Source organism: Salvia hispanica, chromosome 4 (genome assembly GCF_023119035.1).
Source record: "Salvia hispanica cultivar TCC Black 2014 chromosome 4, UniMelb_Shisp_WGS_1.0, whole genome shotgun sequence".
In the NCBI taxonomy this organism is placed as follows: domain Eukaryota; kingdom Viridiplantae; phylum Streptophyta; class Magnoliopsida; order Lamiales; family Lamiaceae; genus Salvia; species Salvia hispanica.
Window position 1 is genome coordinate 39945835 of NC_062968.1, and position 24976 is coordinate 39970810.

Genomic DNA, 24976 nt, shown 5'->3' on the forward strand with positions numbered 1-24976 from the left:
TCATTCCCTTTGAGGTCATTCCCATACCAAGTTACTCATTGTAGTCTATCACAATATGCAAATGCAACCATACACTACATGTCATCAACAATACACAATTATATATTGATCATAAATACTACATATCCCACTCTTTGATGCCTTTTTCCCTAAAATATCAGAATTACTAAAATTGAAAAAATCGATAAATTTTTATTTTTGAACCTTTTCAATGTATATGAATTCAATAATTCAAAAGGAAAGGGAAATTTTTTTGAAACTCTATATTTGGGTTATCCTGTACGCCCATAATGAGCTTCATAATAATTTTAGGTTTCAAACGCTCTTCCATTGTTACAATGGTGGAAATGTGTTGTGGAATAATTTCATAAACGAGAAAGTTTGAGATATAATTGGAAAAATCGACAAATTTTGAATAAATTAATACTACTCCCACTGTCCGGTAATAAACATCTCATTTCGCTATTTTCGTTCGTCCACTAATAAATGTCCAGATGTCCCATTTGTAACTACTTCTGGTAATTTGCCTCCTATTCTATAACTTTATTCCACTCATATCTTATTATAAAACTAATACTACCTGTCTAAAAAAAATAGACTAATTTACTATCTAATTTACTATTTTGGGTCTTCCATTAAAATTAGAAAAATTCTAAATATAGAAAATTTTAAACAAACATTAATCCTATACATCATTTTAAATATGGACCTCATAATCCACTAAGTTTTTCCACCATCTCTCTATTACTTTACCTATTGTACATTAAAACTCGTATCATTTACAACTTTATCTATTTTTTTTTTTGAACGAAGGTAGTATAAAAAAGTAGGATCGAATCACATTCCACTAATCTTTTTCCACCTACTTTCTACTACAATTCTTAAAATCCGTGGCATACCGACGTGCTTGTAATAGTGGACGGCCCCTAATTATTAGAACACAAACATATTGGCGTTGCTCACAAAATTACTGTAATTGGCAAGCAACACGAAGACTAATTCCCATCAATCCCCTTTACATTATTTCATAACAAGTGGAATTAATATTTAATAACAATAACAATAACAATAATTTGGTAATCAATTTGGTTGCCATCCTCTTTTCTTACGCCATATCCAACATACACTAACGACACGATTTTCATCAGGACCACTAAAAAAAATCATTGATAAAACATAGCTAGAAAAAGGAAAAATTCTTAGATCCATTTTGTAAAGTAGTCGAAAAGCTGACGCAAAAAATGCCATGAAAATTAATAAAGCCATCTAGCTAGTTTCAGAACTAGGTTGCCATGAAAAGCAAGGCCATGCAATATTATGTTTTTGCAGATGAAAAATGTCGCAATAAATTGTCTTTCCTAAAAGAGGTTTTTTCGAAGGGAATAATTAATTCGACAACCAATTTGCGTGTATGTCTGTGCCCATATATTTCCATTTTTCAGCAAATGGACACACCCTGATTTTACATGCTTTTGTTATGCCTGCCATCTTTCATTCCATCATTTTTTATATGAAAATAACCCTACCTTTTTTTATTGCATGATTTTGGTTAGGTTTTGACTTATTATTTCAAATTGTTATAAGAAATATTCTCCAATAATTGATCTTCTTAATTACAATACGCACACACTCACACATCATATAAGATTTTCGATTGGTATAAGCCGAAGGAGAAACGTTTTACCAACTGAGTTACGTTTACGTACTTACATTGTCACGCATATAAAATGACTTGATCTCCATTTGAATGGAAAATGTCTTACACTTACATTTCATATTTGCTACTTTTATCATTGTATAGCCATAGTACGAGTCGTGGCTAAGTGTTGCGAATTGAAGCGGATTCTATATATAGTATCTATATCATCATCAGTTTCATCTTCCCCACAAGATGGAATGAAGCTCCGACTATTACACGTAGGTTCTTTGGAATTCCACTTAGGAAAAATTTATGCCGGAAACTTTAGTGTGGGGAATTCACACAATTCTAAAAGTTTGTGACTTTTCATACCACTTTTAAAGATCTCGTGAGGAATACTATCCTTTTTATGAAAGCTTATGCTTTTTTTTTGCCAATTTCCCTAGGTTAAATTAATTAATTTTGCGTGTAAGTTTACTTAATTAGTTAACTAAAGAAATATTCCCACACCTATTCAACCTCTCCAAATCTGCCGATTCAATAAACTCGTCGAATCTGCTCTACTCTACTCAAACTGATCACTAATTTACTAAATTCAACTACAAAGCAATATCATCAACAACTACTATATCCAAAACCAACCAATCTTTCTAACAAAATTGTAGAAAATCAACTACCCATTTGATTTTAGTAAATCAACTACTCTTATCTCGGCGGCGGCGATGGCAAGGGAGAGAAAGTGAGACAGAAAATAGAGAGGCGTGAGGTAGATTGATTGTAGAATAAAAAGTGTGATGAATTGTTGGACATGAACATTAGAAATGCCATTGTTGAGACTTGAGACGGGCTTAATGAGATAGAGCCTTGGATTTATTGTCAAAAATTCCATATAGGTAGCAATTATAGAAAAAAATCCGCCATTAATATATACCCATATTTTACAGCATTACAAATAGGGGAACGATGCGAGAGCCTGACGTGTGTTTAACGAAACATGTATGAGGCTTAAACAATTTTATTTCTCATTTAAATTATATTAACATTGTAAAATGACTTCAAATAGTCACATGTAATTATCCCTATATCCATGATCTATCTGCATAGGTAGAATTTATTAAGAATTAGAAAAAAAGTAAAAATTTAATTGCTTAGAAACCACTTCATTCGTCCGTCATTAAATGTAATTTTTTAGTCGGTCCGCCAATAAATATTTCATTTTACTTTTATTAATTTTGGTAAATGTACTTTACATTTTTACTAATTCATACTAATATATAAAGATAGAACCCACAATATAGTAATTTTTACTATCCATTTTTCGTTATAAAGTTAAATAGTTTTTTAAAATTTGAGCCGATTAACTATGGAACATTTAATAATTGAAGGAGGGAATATTTAATTTTGTGATTGAAATAAAAATAATTGCAAATTTAGGAAGAATGAGCCATTTGCTTTTTGGTAGAATTTGTGTTTATGTGGAACCCACAAGCTTTTCTATATATCTAGCATCTTACATTTGGTAACACTTCATTCCCCACACCCAAATTGATCATAAAAATGGGTAATTACAAATTGAGATTTTTGGACATGATGATCCCCAAGGCCTGGTTCAACAACAAGCGCACACCCAACCCCAACAAAAAACACTTACAATCGCCGCCGGATTTCACCAATTCCGACCACCGAAATTCTTACTACTTCACCAGAGACCTCACTCCACTCCAGCCCGCCGCCCCCGATCTTCCGCGGAAGTCGTTAAGGCGGCGGAGGAGCACGAAGCGGAACCGCCGCCCTTCCCACCATGTCTCCGCCTCTGAGTCAGTCGACGACTTGTCAACGACTCAGGGCACAAACTCTGCCTCGTCCGAGCCAGCCTCTGTCCTTACAGAGTACGGCTCAGACATACTTTGCAGTTGCAGTTCCAACTGCAACTGCAACTGCAGAGGCGGGGGCGACGATCATCTTCGCCCCTGCCTCCCGCCTATCATCACAAAGAAGAATGAGGCGGCGGCGGAGAAAGAGGACAGCCCGGCGAGGAGGCTGCCGTCGGGGATGAAGCTCCGCGTGAACTCGCCGCGGATCAGGGCGGCTCAGAGGCGGCGGCGGAGCGTGTCGTCGTCGAATTCGAGCATATCGGAGAGCTTGGCGGTGGTGAAGGTATCAAAGGATCCGCGGCGAGATTTCAAAGAATCAATGGTGGAGATGATTTTAGAGAACAACATAAGAGCGTCGAGTGATTTAGAAGAATTGCTTGCTTGCTATCTCTCTCTCAATTCCGATGAATATCATCATCTTATCATTGCCGTCTTCAAACAGATTTGGTTTGAATTTATTCATCTCCGTCTTAAATAAATATATGTGCATAATTATGCAATTCTTATTAATCATAATTGATGTTAATGAAATATTTACAAATTCTATATTGTTTTATTAATAGTATGATTTAATCAAATATACCCTAATTCATGAATAATTGTGTCGACTTATTCTACCATTTTAGGAAATCCCTTTATACAACAAATTTATTGAATATTAGGAAAAAAAAAGAGAGGAGAAATGACCAATGTTTGTTGGTTCATTTTATACACGAGGGATATGAATTTGCCTTGCGATAAAATAACTTTTGTAGTGTGCAATACATTATTGGCATTTCGTATTTTTATTTCATAAATATGATTTTGATCGATTATAACTTTATAACATATCTTTGTAATCCAAATTCAAACATATCGATCGAAAAATATCCCCTAGCAACGTCTACCAAACGAAAAGTGAAGGATTGCTTTTCCTCGGCAATTATTATGTATCGTATACTATATGATTAAATTTTGAACTATAAAATCAATATTTTTTGAAGTAAAGAACGCGTGCAAACATTAAATGTTAGTAAAAGATTATCGATGAAGCCAGTGAAAGACAAAGGCAATATTTTAAATTCAATAAAAAGTTCCTAATTATTGTATATTTAATTCTTAATTACCTAGCATGATAATATGTTTAATTTTTATATATTTGTGATTAATATTTATATCATCGCATCGACCTCTAGAAAAGGGCAGCCAGTGAAAGTCTAGTTCGAACTTTTAAATTTGGTAAAAAGGTTATGGCACATAAAGCTGAATTTTTAGTGCGAGAAAAGCCATTATAATATGTGGAAAATTCTATATTTTAGTTAAAATATTAGCACGAGAATGTCAATAATTGTCGTGCTCAACTACTCATTATTTGCTTAAATAAGCTTTTTGGACTTTGTTGTACAACTTTGTATAAAGTTGATGAGAGTTGATTTGTACACAAAAAGTTAGATTCGAAATATAAATAACTGAACTTGTCGGTGTTTTACCAAAGGTTCGTCAATAAATTAAATCATATAGGAAGTACATTATTTCAATTCATTAGATCACTAAATCTAATGATTGTGATTTAACCTTTGTTATTATTCAAAGACTAGTCATTATTCAAATATTAGTCATAATCGATTCATTATAAATAAATTTAGGTCATAATGCATACAACCAACACTTATATTACTAAATTATCTTCATACACTACTTATTTTAATTTGAAAAAAAATGGTCGTTAAAGTTAACTGTTTGGGTTAAGTTATGTACATACGATACTCCATTACTAACCATAAGCTTTTCATTTAAAAAATGTGTATAATTTATTAAAATAAATTGGCCATTCAATGATCAACAATTAACTAAAAGCGATAAAATTGGCTCTTTCATGGATTTTATTTTCCTTTCCAAAATATGCATACACCATTTATTTTAAAACATATAGTAATTGTTTTTTTGAGAATAAAGAAAGAATCATTACAAACGTTTATTTAGATCATGATACGTACAACCAAGACTTCACAACAATACAGATCATGTATTTATGGTATAATTTGATTAATCTATTTTTTCATCTAATTAAGGATAATAATTGGTCTGTAGTTATGCATTAGAATTTGCTTTAACATCAATCTTAACTCTCTCTCTCTATATATATATATAATAATAATATGTTACTACCTTAATTTGCATAAATAAAATTATTTTAGGCATAACAAAAATTTTAATTTTATTCACAGTGTTATGGTAATAACATTAATCCACAAAGAAAGTTTTCTGACAAAGGATTAGACCAAAGATTATCTTTGGACGGAATACATTCTCCAAGTACTTTACAATTGATTATGTCCCCACAAATTTAAATGAGCTAAGTCACTATCTCCGGTGAAACTGTATTCTTTATTCAATGTATGTTATCTAACAAATATTTTGTCAATCTTTCCTACTACTTTTCAACAATTCTAGCTGATGTTCTAGCAAAATTTAGGGATAGTTAATAACAATAATTGAGTTTGATATAATGTTAAAATGAGTAACAATGATAAATAATTAAAAACATTGATTTCAAAAATGAATGTCGCATTGTTTTGCCATACTAAAGTCAAGTCGAACATATTATAAACTCGTGATAATCAATTTTGAGCTAATTTTTTTTTTTAATTTATTTTTGCAATTTCGGGCAAAATTGGCCCTCATCACATTTCCAAGGCCGACTTTCTAAGCACAAACTTGTTACAATATTTAATTTCTCAATTCTCAGATAGAATTTAATTTACTATGGCTTTTCATCCCTGCTTTAATCAATAAGAAAATCATGGTCAGTTTTGGTTCGTACAATACATTCTGTCGTGGAGATGCTTGCAGCACGTATTACAAATGTGATGTTCAGAATACTATTTTGTGTACTTGATCTTTGGTCTTTCTCCTTCAAGATATCTTTCAATCTCTAACAAATTTTTTCCACAGAAAGGTAGATTTAGAGTCTAGATTTGAAGATATGTGGTCTAGTATTTAAACATGACACATGGAGAAGTAGCAAGTCACTTCGATTCTTTGGATAATTATCTATGTAACATTTAATGTCGTAATTTTAATATATTACTCCCTCCATCCCAAGATAAGTGACCTACTTCTTTTGGGCACGGGATTTAAGGAATGATATTTAAATAAGTTAAAGTGGAGAGAGTAAAGTATGAGAGAGGGAAAAGTAGAGGAGAGAAGAGAGAATAAAGTAGGTGGAAAATAAAGTAAGAGAGATGACTTTTTGCTAAAAATGGAAATAGGTCGGTCACTTATAGTGGGACACCCCAAAAAGGAATACAAGTCACTTATCTTGGGACGGAGGGAGTATCTGAATTAAATGTGTAATCTACATATTCATATGTCATGTTCTAAGTGGGAATTAAATCGATCCACATAAACACCTAGGGGTTCTTAATCGGTTCTCCGGTTCTCGGTTAACCGAAACCGGAATCGGCCGGTTAATTGAGGAACCGAGAACAGGAAAATCGGTTACGGTTCCGGTACCGGTTCCTATTTTTTGAAAAATTTCGGTTCCGGAACTGGAACCGACCGATTCTTAACCAGGAACCGGATTACATTTTAATTTCAGTTCTATTTTATATTTTATTATACTAATAATCTTAACCAAATAATATTAGTACTTTAATTTCAGATATTATTTTAATATAATAAGAAGTAATTACTTTAGTAAAATTTAACTTTAATAGAAGTAATTACCTAAATTAAAAATTAACTTTAATATAATAAAAAGTAATTACCTAAATTAAAATTTACCCTAATTCTAATCCTCCCTTAAAGTTTCATTCTTTGAAGTTCTCCGAGTCAAGTTCAAGTGACTTAATCACTTGAGTATTTTGTATTTTCATTTTGAGATATTGTTTGATCTTGTTGGTTTAATTTGGATATTGTCGTCGGTTTGATTTGGAATTTTTTTACATTGTTGTTTATTTATTGGCTTGTTTAGGAATTGATATTGTTGGTTTGTTTTGTTTGAATATTGATTTAATGAATATTTTAGGTATTGGATATTTTTAGGTATATGTTTATTTGAATTTTTAGATATTAATTGTTATATTTTTAGATGTTCGATTATGGAGTTGTTTTTTTAGATATTGAATGATAAATATTGTCGTCTTGTTGGTTTGTATTGTTATGAGTTTTTTTTGAATTTTAAGTATTTAATTTATTGAAATTTTAGTTATTGGATGATAAATATTGAATCATTTAAATCTTTACTCAAATAAATTCGGATTAAATATTACAAATCGGTTCTGGTTCGAACCGAAATCGACCGGTTCTTAACCGGCTGGTTCTGGGATTCATGAAAATTTAAAACTGATAAACCAGTTCAGTTAGATACCGGCCGAATCTAAACCCCTATAATAAAATGTGAGTAGAAATGAGTTAGTGGAATATGAGGTCCACTACCAAAAATGGTAAAAGTGAAATGGGACAAATTTTGGGGGACGGACGGAAATGGAAAAATGGGATAAATTTTGGTGGACGGAGGAAGTAGTATTTTATAAATTAAAATAGTAAAATCATATATCTGGAATTTCTTTGTTCTCCTAAATTCAAACCACTATTATTTACATTATCTTCTTATTTATTTGTTTTTTGTTTTATAAAAATTAAACCAAACCCGTGTTTCCAACTAAGTATATGACGCTTGCTTATGATTGCTAGGTAGCATTGTTATTCCCCATGATTCAATATTCCGATATGAGCACTAGCTATACTATCTCTACATGATATACTTATAGTTAGTTTAGTTTTAATAAATAGTGACCAATATTCTTAATCAAATGATTAGGAAATCCATCGTTGTCTTTGAATACGGAGCAACTCTAAATTTTTGGGCCAATTGTCCCACCTATTGAGGTGCCTATAAATCAGTGCGAAGAATAGTTATTGGACCCACCGATGGCCCCTTGGTAATTACTAAAAAAATATATTTACGTTAATGTGTGCATTATGTACTGACATTTGCTATTTTCAACTCAAACCAAGGTAAATACTCCCTTCGTCCCATTAAAAATGAAACATTTGCTTTTCAGCACGAAATTTTAAGTAGTGCTGCTTTGTGATTTAAGCAAAAGAGAATAAAATAAGAGATGAAAAAGTAGAGATGTGTTGTTTTTATTTGAAAACATATGTTTTTAATGTAACAATTCGAAAAAGAAACATTTTATTTTTATCAAAACAGATTAAGTATAAAATAATAAAATTGAAGATAAAAAAAATTGTATGCAAGTAGGGATGTATTCATATCCTTTTTCTATATATTGTTCAAATATTCAACTGAATCTCAGCCCCACGATTTTGTCATCTAACGGTTAGATTAATGTCACGTGTCATTTAATAATGCACATTTTCATTCTAATAATGTAAACCGACTAATAATGTAGCATTATAATATAATAATGTAGATTTTCATTCTAATAATGTACAACGACTAATAATGCAACATTATAATCTAATAATGCATTGATCACAACCATTCAATTCCAAGATCCAAAGGCTGTAATTTTTTTGAAGCTTAACACTAAAGAGTTGTGAAGCCCCAACTAGGCAAGTATATATATACTAGGCATCTGAATTAGTTAAATAAAAATCATTGCGGTGGAAATGAAATATGTGTACGTATAATATATATGGATGGCGTCGGCGAGGACAAGGCGTTTCGTCACAGGGAAAAGAGATTATAGTCAAACCAAAGATTTTTCTTATCTAGACACGACACAATGCGTAGATTCTGGTTTGCTCCTTAAATAAATTATACTCACATTTGTCTGATCCTTTTCTCTCCCTTTCTCTTAACTTGTAGACATTTGTTCTCATAAAACTGCTCATACTCCCTCGTCCTCATAATAGGAGCTATTTTAGTTTGTTCTACAATAATAATCATATTTTAATTTAATCATAAATTATAAGTAGATTTCACATTCCGCTAACTCTCTTCACTCACATTCTATTATAAAATCAATATAAAAAAAGTAGATCTCATATTCTGTTAACTTTCCAACTCATTATTCTTTATATTTCTTAAAATCCGTGTCTACACCAAATGTGACTCCTTAAAACATCCATGTGTCCACACAAAATATGACGAAGTTAAATATCTGATATTTCCTTAACAAACAATCAAATTATACTGGGTAATTTTATATGGCTAGGCAAAAATTTCTTCTGCGTTACTATAAGTTAGACATGATGTAAAAATTAACTGCACTTAAAATAATAGTAAAAGTTTTGCTTTATGTTAGATCAAATCTAGGTTTACATTCATCAACAATAAAATTGCATTCAATTAATGTAGATAAAATAGATTTTTATTTAATCCTTTACCTGCCTATATTCTACTATGTCTCAAAACTGATGTTTCTTTATATATACTCCCTCAGTGCATAAAAAATAGATCATAATTACCATATTTGGCTATCCACAAAAAATAGATCATAGTCATTTATGGAAAGATTCCCTTTTATTTTTTCTCATTTTCTCTTACTTTTTTCTCCTTCTCTCTTATCACACATTCCACTAATACTACTTCTCTCTTACTTTTTTTCTCTTCTCTCTTATTTTATCAATTCTACATTAAAACTCGTGTCATATACAAAGTGATCTATTGTTTGTGGACAGATGGAGTATATAGTATACTACCAATATAAGAGCAGGGTTCATAGTGAGTAGATCTTGTAGGCTGTGTCAATAGATTTTTGTGGGTTTGTTGATCACGACAACTCAACTAATTAAAATGTTTTATCGCCTCACCACAGAACATGTTTTATCAATTTAGAAATAAACAAGGGGAACCTACAACCACCATCAAGATATAAAGTCAATCCAAATCCAAGTAAATCCATGGCTTTTATTTTACGAAATATTTGGTTGTTGTGATAATATTCACATCATATCACTAAATGCAGTGTTACATTCAGATAACAGAATTATACGTCCTTCATTGGTGAATAAAATATGGATTTTGGACTTCTGTTAATAAAAGATCAATTTATTTTTTTACTTTTAATAACTGAACCTCATACTCTATTAAGTCATTAATTATACTTGTATAATTGTAAAATTAACATTCACTTAACTTTTTCAGTCATTTGTTTATATAATCAAAATACAGTAATTTTTTAAAGTTCGGGTCGAGTAAAAAGGTGTTTTTAATTCATGGAAGGAGGAAGTATGATTTTAGTATTGATTTCTACAGTTATTTGGTAGTGATCTCATGTACCCAATCACATATATATGAAATTACATATACACGAAGTTTTAATGAGGATCCTTACTGTCTAGGAAATAATAATAATAATAATAATAATAATAATAATAATAATAATAATAATAATAATAATAATATTTAGCTAATTTGCAAATAGGAAAATAAAAATAGCCGATTAGCCTGTGTGACTGAGTAGTTTGTTTTGTAGTAGTTCTGTATTTGTCTACTTATGTTCATTCACCAAATTTCTCCATTAATTTATGCACACTTAAATCAACAAGTATGCCTAGTTAAAATTGTTTATTTAACGGATGAGTAAATTACCGAAAGTGAGAAAAAATTTGATTGATCGAAACACTATAACCACCAAATAATTCATTTATTATAGTATGTCATTTCTAACTTTTCCCATCTTTCAAATCACCAATAATGAGAATGATTAGAGATTAATAGCATGATTACGAAATAATTGTTTCTCTTATGTATATAATCTCACGTGTATATCCTAAGATAAAAATCAAAATCAAACTTAGTGATTAACAATGATTACAATATACTCCCTCCGTACCTGAATAATATGCACATTGGGTTCGACACGAGTTTTAATGCAAAATTAGTAAAGTAAGAGAGAAGTAGAGAGTAAAAGTAATTAAAGTATTATTAGTGAGAAATGAGTTATACTTCATTAAAAAGAAAATGATTTACAAAATTAAAAAATACATATTCTTATGGACGGACTATTAAGGAAAGAGTGTATATTGTTGAGGGACGGAGAGAGTATATCATTATACGTGAGTGCGAGGACAAGAAATACAAATATACATTAATATTAGTATCGCATCAACAATATACACAATATCTCAATATTTAATTCAAGAAAACGTGTAAGTGAAAATTTTACTCAATAGTATACAGAATCTAGAGTGGACTACAATCAAAGATTTCCGGACAATTGAATTTATACATTTTCAATACCTCCATATCATAGGTTTCTAGAGGCAGTTTTGCTCTATTTTCTCATTATTGTGCACTTCTTTGTACTTTTTAGTTTTAAAGATTATTTTATTATTAATTTTATATTTTTTTCTCATCCCTTCCCTCTTTTCCCACTTTGTATTTATTTAAATTTTCTCATTTCATTTAGTTTAAAAAATAAATATTAAATACACATCAAATTAAATATAATTTTTAATTGATATATATTATTTTAAATTCAAAGTTAGAATAAAAGAAAATAAATTTTATAAAATTTTCTCTGTGCATATATGTTTTTGGACAAAACTGAAGCCGACTTGTTAAAATAAATATCGTACAATAATAAAATTTATAAAGACGCATCCTACTAATATTTATTTTAAGATTCATGAAAAAATATATTTTGATGTACATAATACTAGATCTTGCCATAATGCTCATATGAAATGTATTTGTAGTTTTTATTAGATTAGTTTATACGCTCGGCTTGTTATTACTCCCTCCGTCCCATTTTAGGAGGCCCGGTTGAGTTCGGCACGAGTTTTAAGAAATATAAAAAAAAGTTGATGAAAAAAAATAGTGGAATGTAGGTCCTACTTTTATATATTAGTTTTATAATAAAATGTGAGTGAAAAAAGGTGAGTGGAATGTGGGGCCTATTACCAATTATGAAATATTCCAACCGAGACTCCTAAAGTGGGACGGAGGGAGTATAATCTTTAGTTCGATATGAATATTGAATATTTATCTAAAATTAAATTAAATTGAAAACAAATGAGAGACATGAATAGGAGATCAAAATATTCCTTAAATCTAAAAAGTGGAAAAGAAAAAAAAATAAAAAAAATAATGCAATAATATCTCAAATTTAATTAATTCTTTATTGGTATAAAAATTTTATGATTTATATTTTTACCAAATACCATAAATATACAAACCCCATTATCCAAAGACAATTTTTATAGTTCACTCTAGAATCTATATCTTATCCGACAAAGAAATAGCTTGATTGTCTAAAGCAAAAGTCTTTTGCCTGAATTTCCCCTCAGCCGATTTAACCTACTCCCCATTTCTAGATTCAATAAAAATTGATACACCAAAATCGTCACTATCCAAAAAAATAATAATTTCTCTATCTCATATGATTATATGAAGTGGCTTATTCTTTTAAAGAAACATCCCAATTAAAATAAAATATTTTATTAAATGAAAATTAATATATCATTATTTCTACTTTATTATCTATTCAACTTTATTCTTTAACTATTAAACTTATAATTAAAACAACACTACATTTGCGTATTGGAAAGTAAATATTTCGATGGAATTTTAATTTTTCTCAAGTCAACTCATATATATATATATATGTAGACTAAATTCTTGAGCTTAAATCCAGTAGTCATGAAAAGGGAGCTAAATTCACCAAATTAAAGAAAAGATGGATCGGAGGCTCAAAGTGGTACAGTATAATTTGTTTAAATGTGCAATATATGGTCTAATTTTATGGCATGACATGAGAGTTACTTTTCAGTGACTGGGGTGGGCAGCCGCCGCGGGGGGAGGGGGGGGGGGGGGCGCACGGGAGCGCCACGATCGTGGCCTGGCCGCGGTGCATGGGCGCGAGCCGCGGCCCTCCTATTGCATTGGCCACGAGCCGTGGCTCCCCTATTTTCGAATTTTTTTTTTATTCATTCTATGAATATATCCATTTTTTCCCAATTTTTTACACCGTTCCAATCTCCACTCTTTTCATTTTATCACCAATTCTGCGTTTGAAAATTGAGTTCCGACGATGAGTTCCAACAATTGGTGGATAGGGAGTTCGATGAACTCGTTCAAGAGGTGCAACGGGAAGCAGAAGAGGAGGAGGAGGCGGCGGCGGCGTTTGTTCGCCCGTTCTATCATCGGCGGACCATCTGCCGTGACCATGTCGGGGCAGACAGGCCAGCGGTTGATGGAAGACTACTTTGGCGACAACCCCTGTTACCCAGCAGATATTTTCCGTCGCCGCTTCAGAATGTCGCAACGGTTATTCATCCGTATAGCGACCACATTGGCGCAGCGGTATAGGTGCTTCACATTGCGCAGTGATGCTAGCGGCCGACCCGGGTTGTCGACATATCAGAAGTGTACCGCTGCAATTAGGCAGCTTGCCTATGCCGGACCCGCTGATATGTTCGACGAATACCTACAGTTGGGTGAAACAACGGCCCTAACGACGCTGATGCAGTTTTGTAATTGTATCCAGGCCATCTTCGGTCCGGAGTATCTACGGAAGCCAACTGCCGATGAGTGCCAGAGATTGATAGATATGCACGGGAGAGTGCATACTTTTCCGGGGATGTTGGGCAGCATCGATTGCATGCACTGGGAGTGGAGGAACTGCCCGGTTGCTTGGAAGGGGCAGTTCACATCTGGATTCAAAGGGAGACACCCAACAATGATACTGGAAGCTGTTGCTGACTACCGATTGCGAATCTGGCATGCATATTTTGGTGTCGCAGGGTCGAACAACGACATCAACGTACTGGATTCGTCTCATCTCTTCAATGATGAGTGTCAGGGTGAGGGTCCGACTGTCAGATTCACTGCCAACGGGACGCAGTATAATAGGGCATACTACTTAGCCGATGGGATATACCCTCGTTGACCCGTGTTTGTCAAGACGATCCGGCAGCCGGTTGGGCCGAAACAATCCTATTTCGCGGACAAACAGGAGAGTGCTAGGAAGGACGTTGAGCGTGCTTTTGGTGTCCTCCAATCGCGATGGGCCATTCTACGGTGCCCGGTTCGACAATGGCACGATAATGATGTCGCTGTTGGGGTTTGTATACTAAAAGATGCTTCGAGCGTACATGCCTTTGTACAGTCAGCTTATGCATGTATACGAGAAACGCCACATCCACTTGTTTACCTATTTATGAGAATAATAATATAATATAACTGGTTTATTATTGAAATATGATAAACAAGTCTAAGGCTTTTCACTAAGAAGGTCAAGTAGGGAAATTCGATGAATCTCCTCATGAGTTTTCCAGTAGGGGACTTGGCCAGATCTAGTAAGAAGAAAAACGTATTCACAACCTAGATAGGCTTTGGCTACCTATTGGAACGGTTGCGGTGTTTGTGATAATTCTCTCTTACCTAAGATGAGATTAGTAACACCGGTGTGGTAAAGCACTGAAAGGATCTAATCCGAAATGTATTCTTTATTGCTATCTACTGAAAGAATATATTTCAAGAAAGTTTAGTATTTTCTAGTCTATGATATTAATATCAATATTGTTTATTCAATCAAACGCCACTTTGACTTATCAATATGTGAGAGTTTGTACGTAACTCAAGTTAATGATATCTTGGGTGGTAGTAATTGAATAACATGAAGGTATTGGAATATTATTTCATAGAATTCGTGTGCCCAGTGTGGTATGATTAAATCCCTAAGGGGTGATCCCCAAGAGGTGTTTGAAAAAGGAATTTATTATTCAGAAAACTGCGCAGTTGGAATTTATTCCACGAATAATAAATAAAGTTTCAAACTAGAAAAACTCTTTGGAGAATTAATTTAATTCTAGTCACATAGCAGACAAAAGAATTAAATTGATGGATCAAGATAATCTTAAACGCGGGAAATATTATAAAATAAAATGGACCCAAGTTATTTGTAATTTGGTAATTTAAGTGGGAGTGCAATATTATTCTTTAGTGGAACAAAATAATATTCCATTGATAATATATTAAATCATGGGTCATTTGATTTAATTAGCAATTTATCTAATGGGTGAGCCCAACACTTAAGTCATTCCATGGATCCCCAACCTAGCCCAACAAGTCCATTACAAATAGTGATGAGATGTGGAAACCCTAGCACACCATTCATTCACAACACTCCTCCCCAAACCCTAGTAGCCGTCGCCGGCTCTCTCTCTCTCTCCTTGCCTCGGTTTTCGTGCCTTGGCACGTGGGAGAATTAGGATTTTTGTTTTGTTCTTGTTCCATCCTAATTCATAGGATTAGATCAAGACAATATTGAGTTTGTGATTGGGTTTTCCTAGATCTCTTCAAGACTATTATTGATTATCTAAGATCCGCCCACACGGATGGAGAATCAAGGACTAGGGAATAGGTTGGAAGATTCACGGTCGATAAACCAAGGATCTCCGGGTGGTGCAGCTAGCAACTTCGATCCTATGAGGTAACAATCGAATCTACATCAAATTGCATGATTATGTGTTTATTTGATGTTATATCTATAGATCTATGAATATTGCATGAAATTGGAGTTGAATGCATAATCACCTAAATAGATCCGTTCTAGGACCTGTTTGGTTTCCGTGTCTTCCGCTGCGGTAGTCCCAATGATGTCGCCTCCATCATGTATGCATGTATCATATTGCACAATATGATAATAGAGGACGAAGGATATTCTGCAGAGAACTGGGCACCGGAAGAGGGTGCAAGTACGAGTCACGGTGTTGCAACCGCCCCACTGCAGATGGGTGTACCGCGTAGTGATGCATACTTGATCCAACGGTTCGCCGATATGCGGAGGGAAACATCACATACGACACTGCAGGCTGATATGATCGAAGAGGTTTGGAATCGTAGGGGAGGAAGGGGTAGAGCGTGATATGCATTGGGAATGTAGTTTATGAGAATTCGAAAATTTTCGTTGTATAATTTTACCCCTTTGTATAATACAACGAAGATTTTGTTTTAATTTTAGTTCTTATGCATTTTTTCAATTATTATAATCCAATAACTTTTATTGTAGTAGAATTAAAATATAAACAAAATGAAAAAAAATTAAACTTTTTGGTGCCTTGGCCATGTCCACTATAGTGGGAAACATGGACATTGGTGGCCAAGCCATAAAATCGTGGCCGGGCCACCAACGCCCATGTTTTACACTACAGTGGACATGCCCAAGCCACCAAATAATTTATTTTTTTTCATTTTGTGTATATTTTAATTAAAAATGGGTATATTTATAGAATTTGTGTAGGAACAAGGTAAAAAAATGTGTATACTTGGAGAATTAAAAAAAAAAAAGTCAGAAAATAGAGAGAGCCGCGGCCCGTGGCTGCTGCAATAGGAGAGCCACGGCTCCCGCTCAAGAGCCGCGGCCGGGCCACGATCGTGGCGCTCTCGTGGGCACCACCCCCCCGCCGCCCATCCCCGTCACTATAGGGAGCCGCGGCTCGCGGCTCTGGCGTGGCCCGGCCGTGGCTCCCCTATAGTGGATGCTCCTCACCAAAAAAACTGATAATTCAAATTTTAGCTTAAAACTGACTGCCTCAAAATATGGCGCCGAATTGCATTGGTCCTCCATAAACAGGAAATGAACATTACTTCTATTTTGAAATTCGAGATGTATATATTCCTCAATAAACAGGAAATAATTACTTTACTTAATTCTATTTCAAAATTCAAGATGGATTATATACTAGTAGTTCAATTTGCTAGTTCATAGTCTAATTAAATTTACCTTTGCATCTCTACTACTAAAAGATGTATCATATCAACCTTGTTTTGTGACAAGATATTGCATTTCAAAGTGCAATATACATCTACCAAAAACATATGGTTTTTATTTAAAAATTCAGGTATACCTCTCTTATTAATTGAGTCAAAAAAATAGTCCCCGGGTCCCACCGCAAGTGAAGCGTATTATTTTTTGGACCATCCTATTAAGTGATGCATTTCTTTTTACGCAAAAAATAAACACTATATCTCACTTTTACTTTATCATCTCTCCTATTTTTTGTCTCTATTTTTTTCTCACTCGGACTTCATTATCTCTTCATTTAACCACTAAAGACCACTACCAAAAAATTTGTGCCCAAAAGAAATGTGTCACATATAGTGGGACGGAGGGAGTATGTTTATATATTGACAAGAATGTGATCAATGTCAAACAAGTCTTAACCGACGAACAATATCATTATAATATTCATTATAATGAACTCTGGATTTTTAAATTATGTATGGTGACGTCATTGTTTTTAAATCTCTGAATTTTCTATAATGAACTATAAATAAAGTTATAATGAACTCAGTATTATTTTACAAATAATGTGTTTGGCGCTTAGCGTTTAAAACTAGTTTTGATATATATGCAACCCTATATATACATGTTCATCTTACACAAACTTTTATTGCAAACTCTCACGCATTGCCACCATGCTATCTTTGTATAATGTCTATAGCATGCTTTACATCAGAGGAACATGATGTTCAACAATCAGATGACACACCAAATAAAACACACTAGTCCATAGAAAGCCTTAAAACATCCACACTGCTGAATGTTGTTGACAAATTTCAACATTCAACCTCGCCTCCTACTCACTGATTTCCCATTCCTGGCTTGACAATCCGGCTGCCTGTATCCAACCTGGTCAAGCGCCCCGACAGTGTTGAACATGCGTCGCTTGTTCACCTCCTCCACGAGCGTCTTGTGCAGCAATTGGCTGCGTATGTCCACCAGCGACGCTGTCCTTGGCATCATCCTCTGCTGAGTCTTTGAGCTGCAGTCGAGGCCGTTGCTCATGCTCCCTTCTGGCCCGAATCTCGTGCACTTTTGGCTACTCCTATTTCTGCAGATCACCTCCTTGTTGGTGTTTATCACACATTCTTCGTCGTAGCTGAGATTGGTGTAGTTGTCCGAGCAAACAGAGCTCGTGTCATCACCTTCGTCTGTACCATATTAATGTTTCTTGTTACAACTTCATCGTGTTTGAGTAAGTGGTGAAGGGGTATGCCTATGTGTACCTTGAAGCCAATCTCGAGCGTCGTTGGAGGAGAAAAGATCCGGGAGGGAGGCTTGTGAGGAGGAATGGGATGAGGAGGTGGTGTAGAGAGGGTGGTGTGGGCTATTGTCTTGCTCGTCGGGAGTGCATTCGATGTTGCTCCACGATGGAACCAAGCGAGTGATTTCGTTATGGATCATGCCGGCTATCTCAGATGGCTCCCAGTCCGTTATCTCAAACTCCTTCACCATCTCCTTTGCAACGTCGAGGGCAGTGTCGCTTGTGATCTCGAAAGGGAAGAAGATGTTTCTTGGAGGGCCTGAAACATTGTCCTCCACATAAGTGTGAAACTATGTTGATTGATCAGTTCTGTAGAATTCCATCCATACCTTTTTTATCAGAGATTTGTACTTTGAGGAAGATGGTGTCATCCTCTTGATTCATAGTCCCTGTGATGGTCATGTTGGTCACAGGAGGAGACGGGAGGGAGCCCGGAGACAAGATTATGTTGGAAGCAGCTTCTTCAGTGCTGCAAAGAAACGGATCGTTCAATAGCTCGGTAGCTGATGGTCTATCGGGGGCCTTCTGCAAGCATCTCCCGATGAATCTTCGTGCTTCTTCGTCTTGGATCATGTCGAAGGCCTTTGGAAGCTTCCCCTGTTTTGGATTACAATGTCAATGTTTTGAGTGGATTATACTTCATTTGTTTCACAGTAGTAGAGTCATTTTGTTTTCTGCACGTGCTTTGGAATAATGATACTACTAAATAGTTATAGTGAATAAAGAGTAAAGTAAGACAGAACATATTATTTGTTATACTTTACTGTTTCTTCATTTTAACTATATTATCATTTTTCCAAAACGAGTGCATAAAAATAAAATAATTGTACTACTGTGGAACGAAGGCAGTAGTAATTATGTGTGTAAATCTTACCGAAGTTACTTTCTTGTAAATTTGGGCAGGATTGGAGCACTCGTTGTAAGGATACTGAGAAGTGAGCATTTCAAGAACACACATCCCGAACGAGTAAACATCGACCAACTGGTCGTACTCCTCCTCGTAGAGCTCGGGAGCCATGAACTCGGGCGTGCCTATCACACTATGCGCATGCTGAGAGCCACGAAGAACGGTTGCCAATCCGAGATCGCCAATTTTGAGTTGTCCTAAATGGCCGTTGACAAAGATGTTGTCGCACTTGAGGTCGCGGTGGATGACTGGAGGGTCATGCGCGTGCAAATACTCAAGGCCCTCGAGGATTTGGCGCGACCAATTCTTGATGGCCCCGAGGGTCACGCGCGTGTACCTCCTCCGGTACTCTCGTAGGGTCCCGGATGTGAACAACTCGGTGATGAAGTTGAAGGTTCGACGACGGGTGTCAATCCAAGAAGCAAGAAAGGTGATGATGGAAGGGTGGTTGAGGGATTTGAGCAAGTGAACCTCGGAGTGGAGCCTTTTTAGGGCATCAGGGGAGTTGAGCATGTTGTCTAGTTTAACTTGATTCCATGCCACTTCCATTCCCAACACTTGGTCGAATGCTCTATACACTGTCTTTGTTGCCCCTTTTCCAAGAACTTCTTTCAACTACATCCATATAAATTGTTCAACTAGACTTGGTAAATAGCATATGATCCAATTCCAACAGTCGAGGCTGAAAACTGTTTTATTAATACGATTGTTTATATTTTCAAGAAACTGAGATTTCTGCAATTACTCATCGTTCAGTCATTTTTTATAATACTATGTGTTTTCATCACTATATATCAACTAGTTTTCAAAATTTGTTTATTTTATGTCCTATCTTTTACATAGCCAAGGCCAAAATTATGTGCAGCGGACTAGTTCATTTTATTGATTAGATTATGTGTATCGCGGTCGTCTATTTGTTTAATTGGCATATTAAATGATATAAATACTAGTACTTCTTACCAACCGTGAACAAAAGTGTCACGCGTGAACAATTTTAAAATTAAAATATTTTCTTATTCGGCCCAATATATATATAAACCGATAAAGTCAATAAACGGATAGATTCATTCACCACACTAATATGATGTTAGAAATATACATATATAATATTGATGCGAGAGATATATTTATTTTTGCAACTTTAGATTATTTTTTTCAATGATGTTAGCCTCTGTACACGAAAAATATAAACTAAATTTTTTATAGTTATTAAAAGTATGAACTTTTTAATTTTACAAACTATTTTCTTTCTAATAAAATTGAACTCATTGTCTATTAATAATACTTTCATTACTTTTTTATTCTATTTTTCCTACTTTACTAATTATGTATTAAAATTCATACTAAATCAAATATTCACTTTTCAGGGAACGAGGGAGTATATTGTTTGTTGTCAACTTGCTCTTTTAAGTCAGACCAAAACTTTTTTCCTAATAGAAAATATTTCAGCTATGTATTAGTCTAGTTTAGTCAAGTGGTAAAATAATTAATGCTCAACAATAAAGGTTTTGAATTGGAGTCTACCATAACATGATCGTTAAAATTTTTTATTTTTTTACAAATAAAAAATAATTCAGTTTTATGGTGAAGAACTATAAAAAGGATTCTAATTTAATCAGATCGAAAAACAGAAATTGTTTATGATGATTGGCAACGGTGAAAACTATTTTATACTAAAACAGATCATCCAGAAAATATACATAAAAACAGTAAAAAAAAGATAGAAAAAACTTACACGGCCGTATCTCTCCGATGGATCCATCTCCACGTAAAGCTTCCCTCCATCATCCATGGCAGCTTCAACGCCTCCACTTTTGTACATAATTCACCAATATATGTATACAAAAACAACTAAAATGATATAAAAACAAACACACACTCGGATTAATATAAATCTAAAAAAACAAGAGAGTTAATTTGCGCTAAAAAATCCGAGGTTTTCCTTCGTGATTTTCGTAGGAGAAGACGCCAAATAAAATCCAGAACAGCCGTGAGTAGTCGATTCTCAGCATAATCCAACCCATTCCCAAATCTTGACGTGAAAATTCGTAATTCATTTGCTTCAATTCACACAAATTAAATACTTTTGAAGATGAAAAAAAATGGAAAAAAAAGCTAACAACACTGTTGAAGATGTAATAAGATTGATCGAGAATATAATCAATTTTCAAAAGTGGAAATAATCGAAAAGTGGGGCTCCAAAGCTCTGAATTTGAAGAATCTATGGCCACGTTTGTGTAGCACCATTTGTGGTTCAGACAAGAATCTATTCACAGATTTTTCAAGAGAGAGAATAGGTGTGTTTTTAGGCAAAAATTTTGGAGTTGAAATTAAAGATTGCAAGGTTGATTGTATGATTATATTGTGAAGGAAAACATATAAATTGATTAATTTTAACTATTATAAATTAATTAAATAAGATATTAGTAGTACTAGACAGAGTCAGAGTAATAATCATACGCAAACAGTTTTCTAGTGTTGTGCGCCACGTTGATTATTTGGGTCATGTTTTTTAAATGGAATTTATTTTTAAATTCACAATAATTGAGAGGGGCCTGCATGCATTTGTATATATTTATGGAGTATGAATATATATATATAGGGATGTATTAAGATGACAACCATCTTTATTGTAACACCATACCACCATTTTAGGCCATTGGATCTGAAAATCGTGTGCTTGTCATGCTGCTGCCTACGTGTAAAAACACGGAGGGGTAAAATAGGAAATTTCTAATTTTACGTTACCAGATTGCAGTGTTGTTCATTAAATATTGCAGTCTTACAACAACAATATTGCAGTTTACCACCACTGCAATATCTAATACAGTAGACTGCAATATCTAATATTGTACCTGCTGCAAACCCGTGTTTTTTCACGAAACTTAATCCTAGGCGTCCATAAACGAGATCTAACGGACTATATTGGTGGTATGGTGTTATCCTATCTATGGTGGCACCCTAGTGCATATATATATATATATATATATATATATATATATATATATATATATATATATATATATATATATATATAGGGGAGCACTAGGGTGCCCCCTTATTTAGAGTCACAACGTACATCCAATCTGGTGCTGCCATGTGGCACAAAACATGCAATATTTTAAACACAAAAATGCAATCTAGTTGTATATGCATTTTCGCAGATTGCATTTTAGTTGTATGTAAATTGCATTTTATAGTGTTGAGTTTTGCATTTTCACATAAATTGCATTTTTTATTGTTAAGTTTTGCATTTTCACATATAAAAATGCAATCCGTCTATATATAAAATGCAAATTAAACAGTCAATATCAAAAATGCAAAACTCAATGATAAAAAATGCAATCTGCATATAACAAAAATGCAATCCGCCGAAATTCATTTATAGCTTCTACAAATGCGTATTGCATTTTTCTGTATACAATATTGCATTTTTCGTGCCATGTGGCAGCACGTGGTTGGATGTACGTTGTAACTTTAAAATTAGTTGTTATACTAGTACATCCCTATATATATATAGGGGTGTACTAATTTTAAAGTTACAACGTACATCCAACCACGTGCTGCCACATGGCACGAAAAATGCAATATTACAACTTTAAATGCAATATAGGGGTGTACTAGGGGTGTACTACTATAACAACTAATTTTAAAGTTACAACGTACATCCAACCACGTGCTGCCACATGGCACGAAAAATGCAATATTGTATACAGAAAAATGCAATACGCATTTGTAGAAGTTATAAATGAATTTCGGCGGATTGCATTTTTGTTATATGCAGATTGCATTTTTATCATTCAGTTTTGCATTTTAGATATTGACTGTTTAAATTGCATTTTATATATAGACGGATTGCATTTTTATATGTGAAAATGCAAAACTCAACACTATAAAATGCAATTTACATACAACAAAAATGCAATCTGCGAAAATGCATGTACAACTAGATTGCATTTTTGTGTTTAAAATATTGCATGTTTTGTGCCACATGGCAGCACAGATTAGATGTACGTTGTGACTCTAAATAAGGGGGCACCCTAGTGCTCCCATATATATATATATATATATATATATATATATATATATATATATATATATATATAACCGGAAAAGAAAAGCTATTATTACAAGGTACTAGTATGTCTTTATTGCTAGTAATTAATTAAAATATCTACATTTTTGTAAAAGAATATATCATTCATGATAACATTTTTAATGCTCGTATCTAATGTAAATTATTTTGGATTTGTTGTCCAATTTTTATTACTCCAGTTTATATTTTTTGCCAGAAAATTTGAAATTGTTTTCGCAGTCAACATTTAAAATAAAAAAACAAGAGCAATAAATATTATACGCAATAATGCAATTACTGGGAAACTAAAAATAGTAAATTTACTATGTCACGATGAGAATGATGGCTAACCCCTCAAAACTCAAACAGACCAACTCATATTAATTTATACTGAAATTACTTTAAAATTATAAGTCGAAAATGACACGGTGTTTGACTTTAAAACCTACAGAGATCTATGTGTCGCCACCTGAATTTAATTAATTTTCTGCAACTGTATGATATTTGAATTGAATTATTCATAAATTATAAATAAATAACGTCATGGTAGATGGATGCAATTTCCATGCTTTTAAAACTTGGGAAAAACTTTAACCACATATATCACATATATATGTTAGTGAATTTTACGCCTTCATCCGCCATTTATAATCTCATTTTGACGCGGCACGAATTTTATGAAATTGTTTAATTTTGCGAAAAAAGTGAATTAGTGAAAAATGTACTCTACTTTTGTATTGATTTGATAATACTAAAATGTAAGTGTAATGAGTTAAGGAGAATGGTAAGTCCCTTTACCTAAAATGAAAAAAAAAATGAATGGAATTTTAAATCACAAACATCTCAAAATAACAAACAATGAAGTATTCTTTAAGTGACAGTTGCAATATCTATTCACAGTACAAAAAAGCACACAATTGGATCGAGAATTATGACAGTTTCTATAATTTACACACAATTGGATTGAGAATAATGACAATTTCTATAATTTCAGGAAAGAGAACCATTCATCCTCTTCGACAACATTTGACATAATCAACAACAATGGTGATGACTATAAACTACACAAAATATGATGTAAAAGAAAAAGAAGATTGAAACTGTTCTATGCAAAAACCTTAGATTAAAACTATGTTGCCAAACCATGGTCAAAACAAGTTGCCACAGAGACAGACACTAAAAAATAAACATAAAACCTTTCACGTTACAACAATTTCACAAGGCCAAGACACAAAAGATTGGGGTATCTTTGGAAGAAAATACGAGCTAGCTCAGTGCAGTTTGCATCTTGTGGGCCCCGGGCAGAGTTCTGGGAGATGAAGAGACGGCCATTTGTGGTTGACTGCTTACTGACACGGGTGGTGGATGTCCAATTAGCTCAACAACTTCAATGCCCTCCCGATGAATGAACGCGCCATTTGCATTAAGATGCCCGGTCTGATGAGGAGGGTAGCTGTCGGACGAGCTAGCAC

The 24976-nt window shown here is 33.8% G+C and overlaps 3 protein-coding genes across 3 annotated transcripts; 2 read left to right on the plus strand and 1 right to left on the minus strand.

Moving 5' to 3' along the window:
- The first annotated feature begins 3184 nt into the window (after window positions 1-3184).
- LOC125185102 (transcription repressor OFP1-like) lies at window positions 3185-4073 on the plus strand. The gene has a single exon (XM_048081580.1). The coding sequence runs from the start codon at window positions 3197-3199 to the stop codon at window positions 3989-3991; it is 795 nt and encodes a 264-aa protein (XP_047937537.1). The 5' UTR covers window positions 3185-3196; the 3' UTR covers window positions 3992-4073.
- Window positions 4074-13502: 9429 nt separating this feature from the next.
- LOC125221052 lies at window positions 13503-14360 on the plus strand. Its single transcript, XM_048123181.1, has one exon. The coding sequence runs from the start codon at window positions 13503-13505 to the stop codon at window positions 14358-14360; it is 858 nt and encodes a 285-aa protein (XP_047979138.1).
- A 3444-nt stretch (window positions 14361-17804) lies between these two features.
- On the minus strand, window positions 17805-21775 carry LOC125222528 (probable serine/threonine-protein kinase WNK5). The gene is made up of 5 exons (XM_048125195.1): window positions 21165-21775; window positions 19397-20044; window positions 18852-19119; window positions 18485-18781; window positions 17805-18409 (listed from the first exon to the last, which is right to left on the minus strand). The coding sequence occupies exons 1-5, from the start codon at window positions 21249-21251 to the stop codon at window positions 18042-18044; spliced, it is 1668 nt and encodes a 555-aa protein (XP_047981152.1). The 5' UTR covers window positions 21252-21775; the 3' UTR covers window positions 17805-18041.
- Window positions 21776-24976: the final 3201 nt, after the last annotated feature.

Coding starts and splice junctions, on each gene's coding strand:
- LOC125221052 (XM_048123181.1), top strand. CDS start 13,503: ATGAGTTCCAACAATTGGTGGATAGGGAGTTCGATGAACTCGTTCAAG.
- LOC125185102 (XM_048081580.1), top strand. CDS start 3,197: ATGGGTAATTACAAATTGAGATTTTTGGACATGATGATCCCCAAGGCC.
- LOC125222528 (XM_048125195.1), bottom strand. CDS start 21,251: ATGTACAAAAGTGGAGGCGTTGAAGCTGCCATGGATGATGGAGGGAAG. Junction 20,045..21,164: donor CATCGGAGAGATACGGCCGT/GTAAGTTTTTTC, acceptor ATATGGATGTAG/TTGAAAGAAGTTCTTGGAAA. Junction 19,120..19,396: donor TTTACAAGAAAGTAACTTCG/GTAAGATTTACA, acceptor AATCCAAAACAG/GGGAAGCTTCCAAAGGCCTT.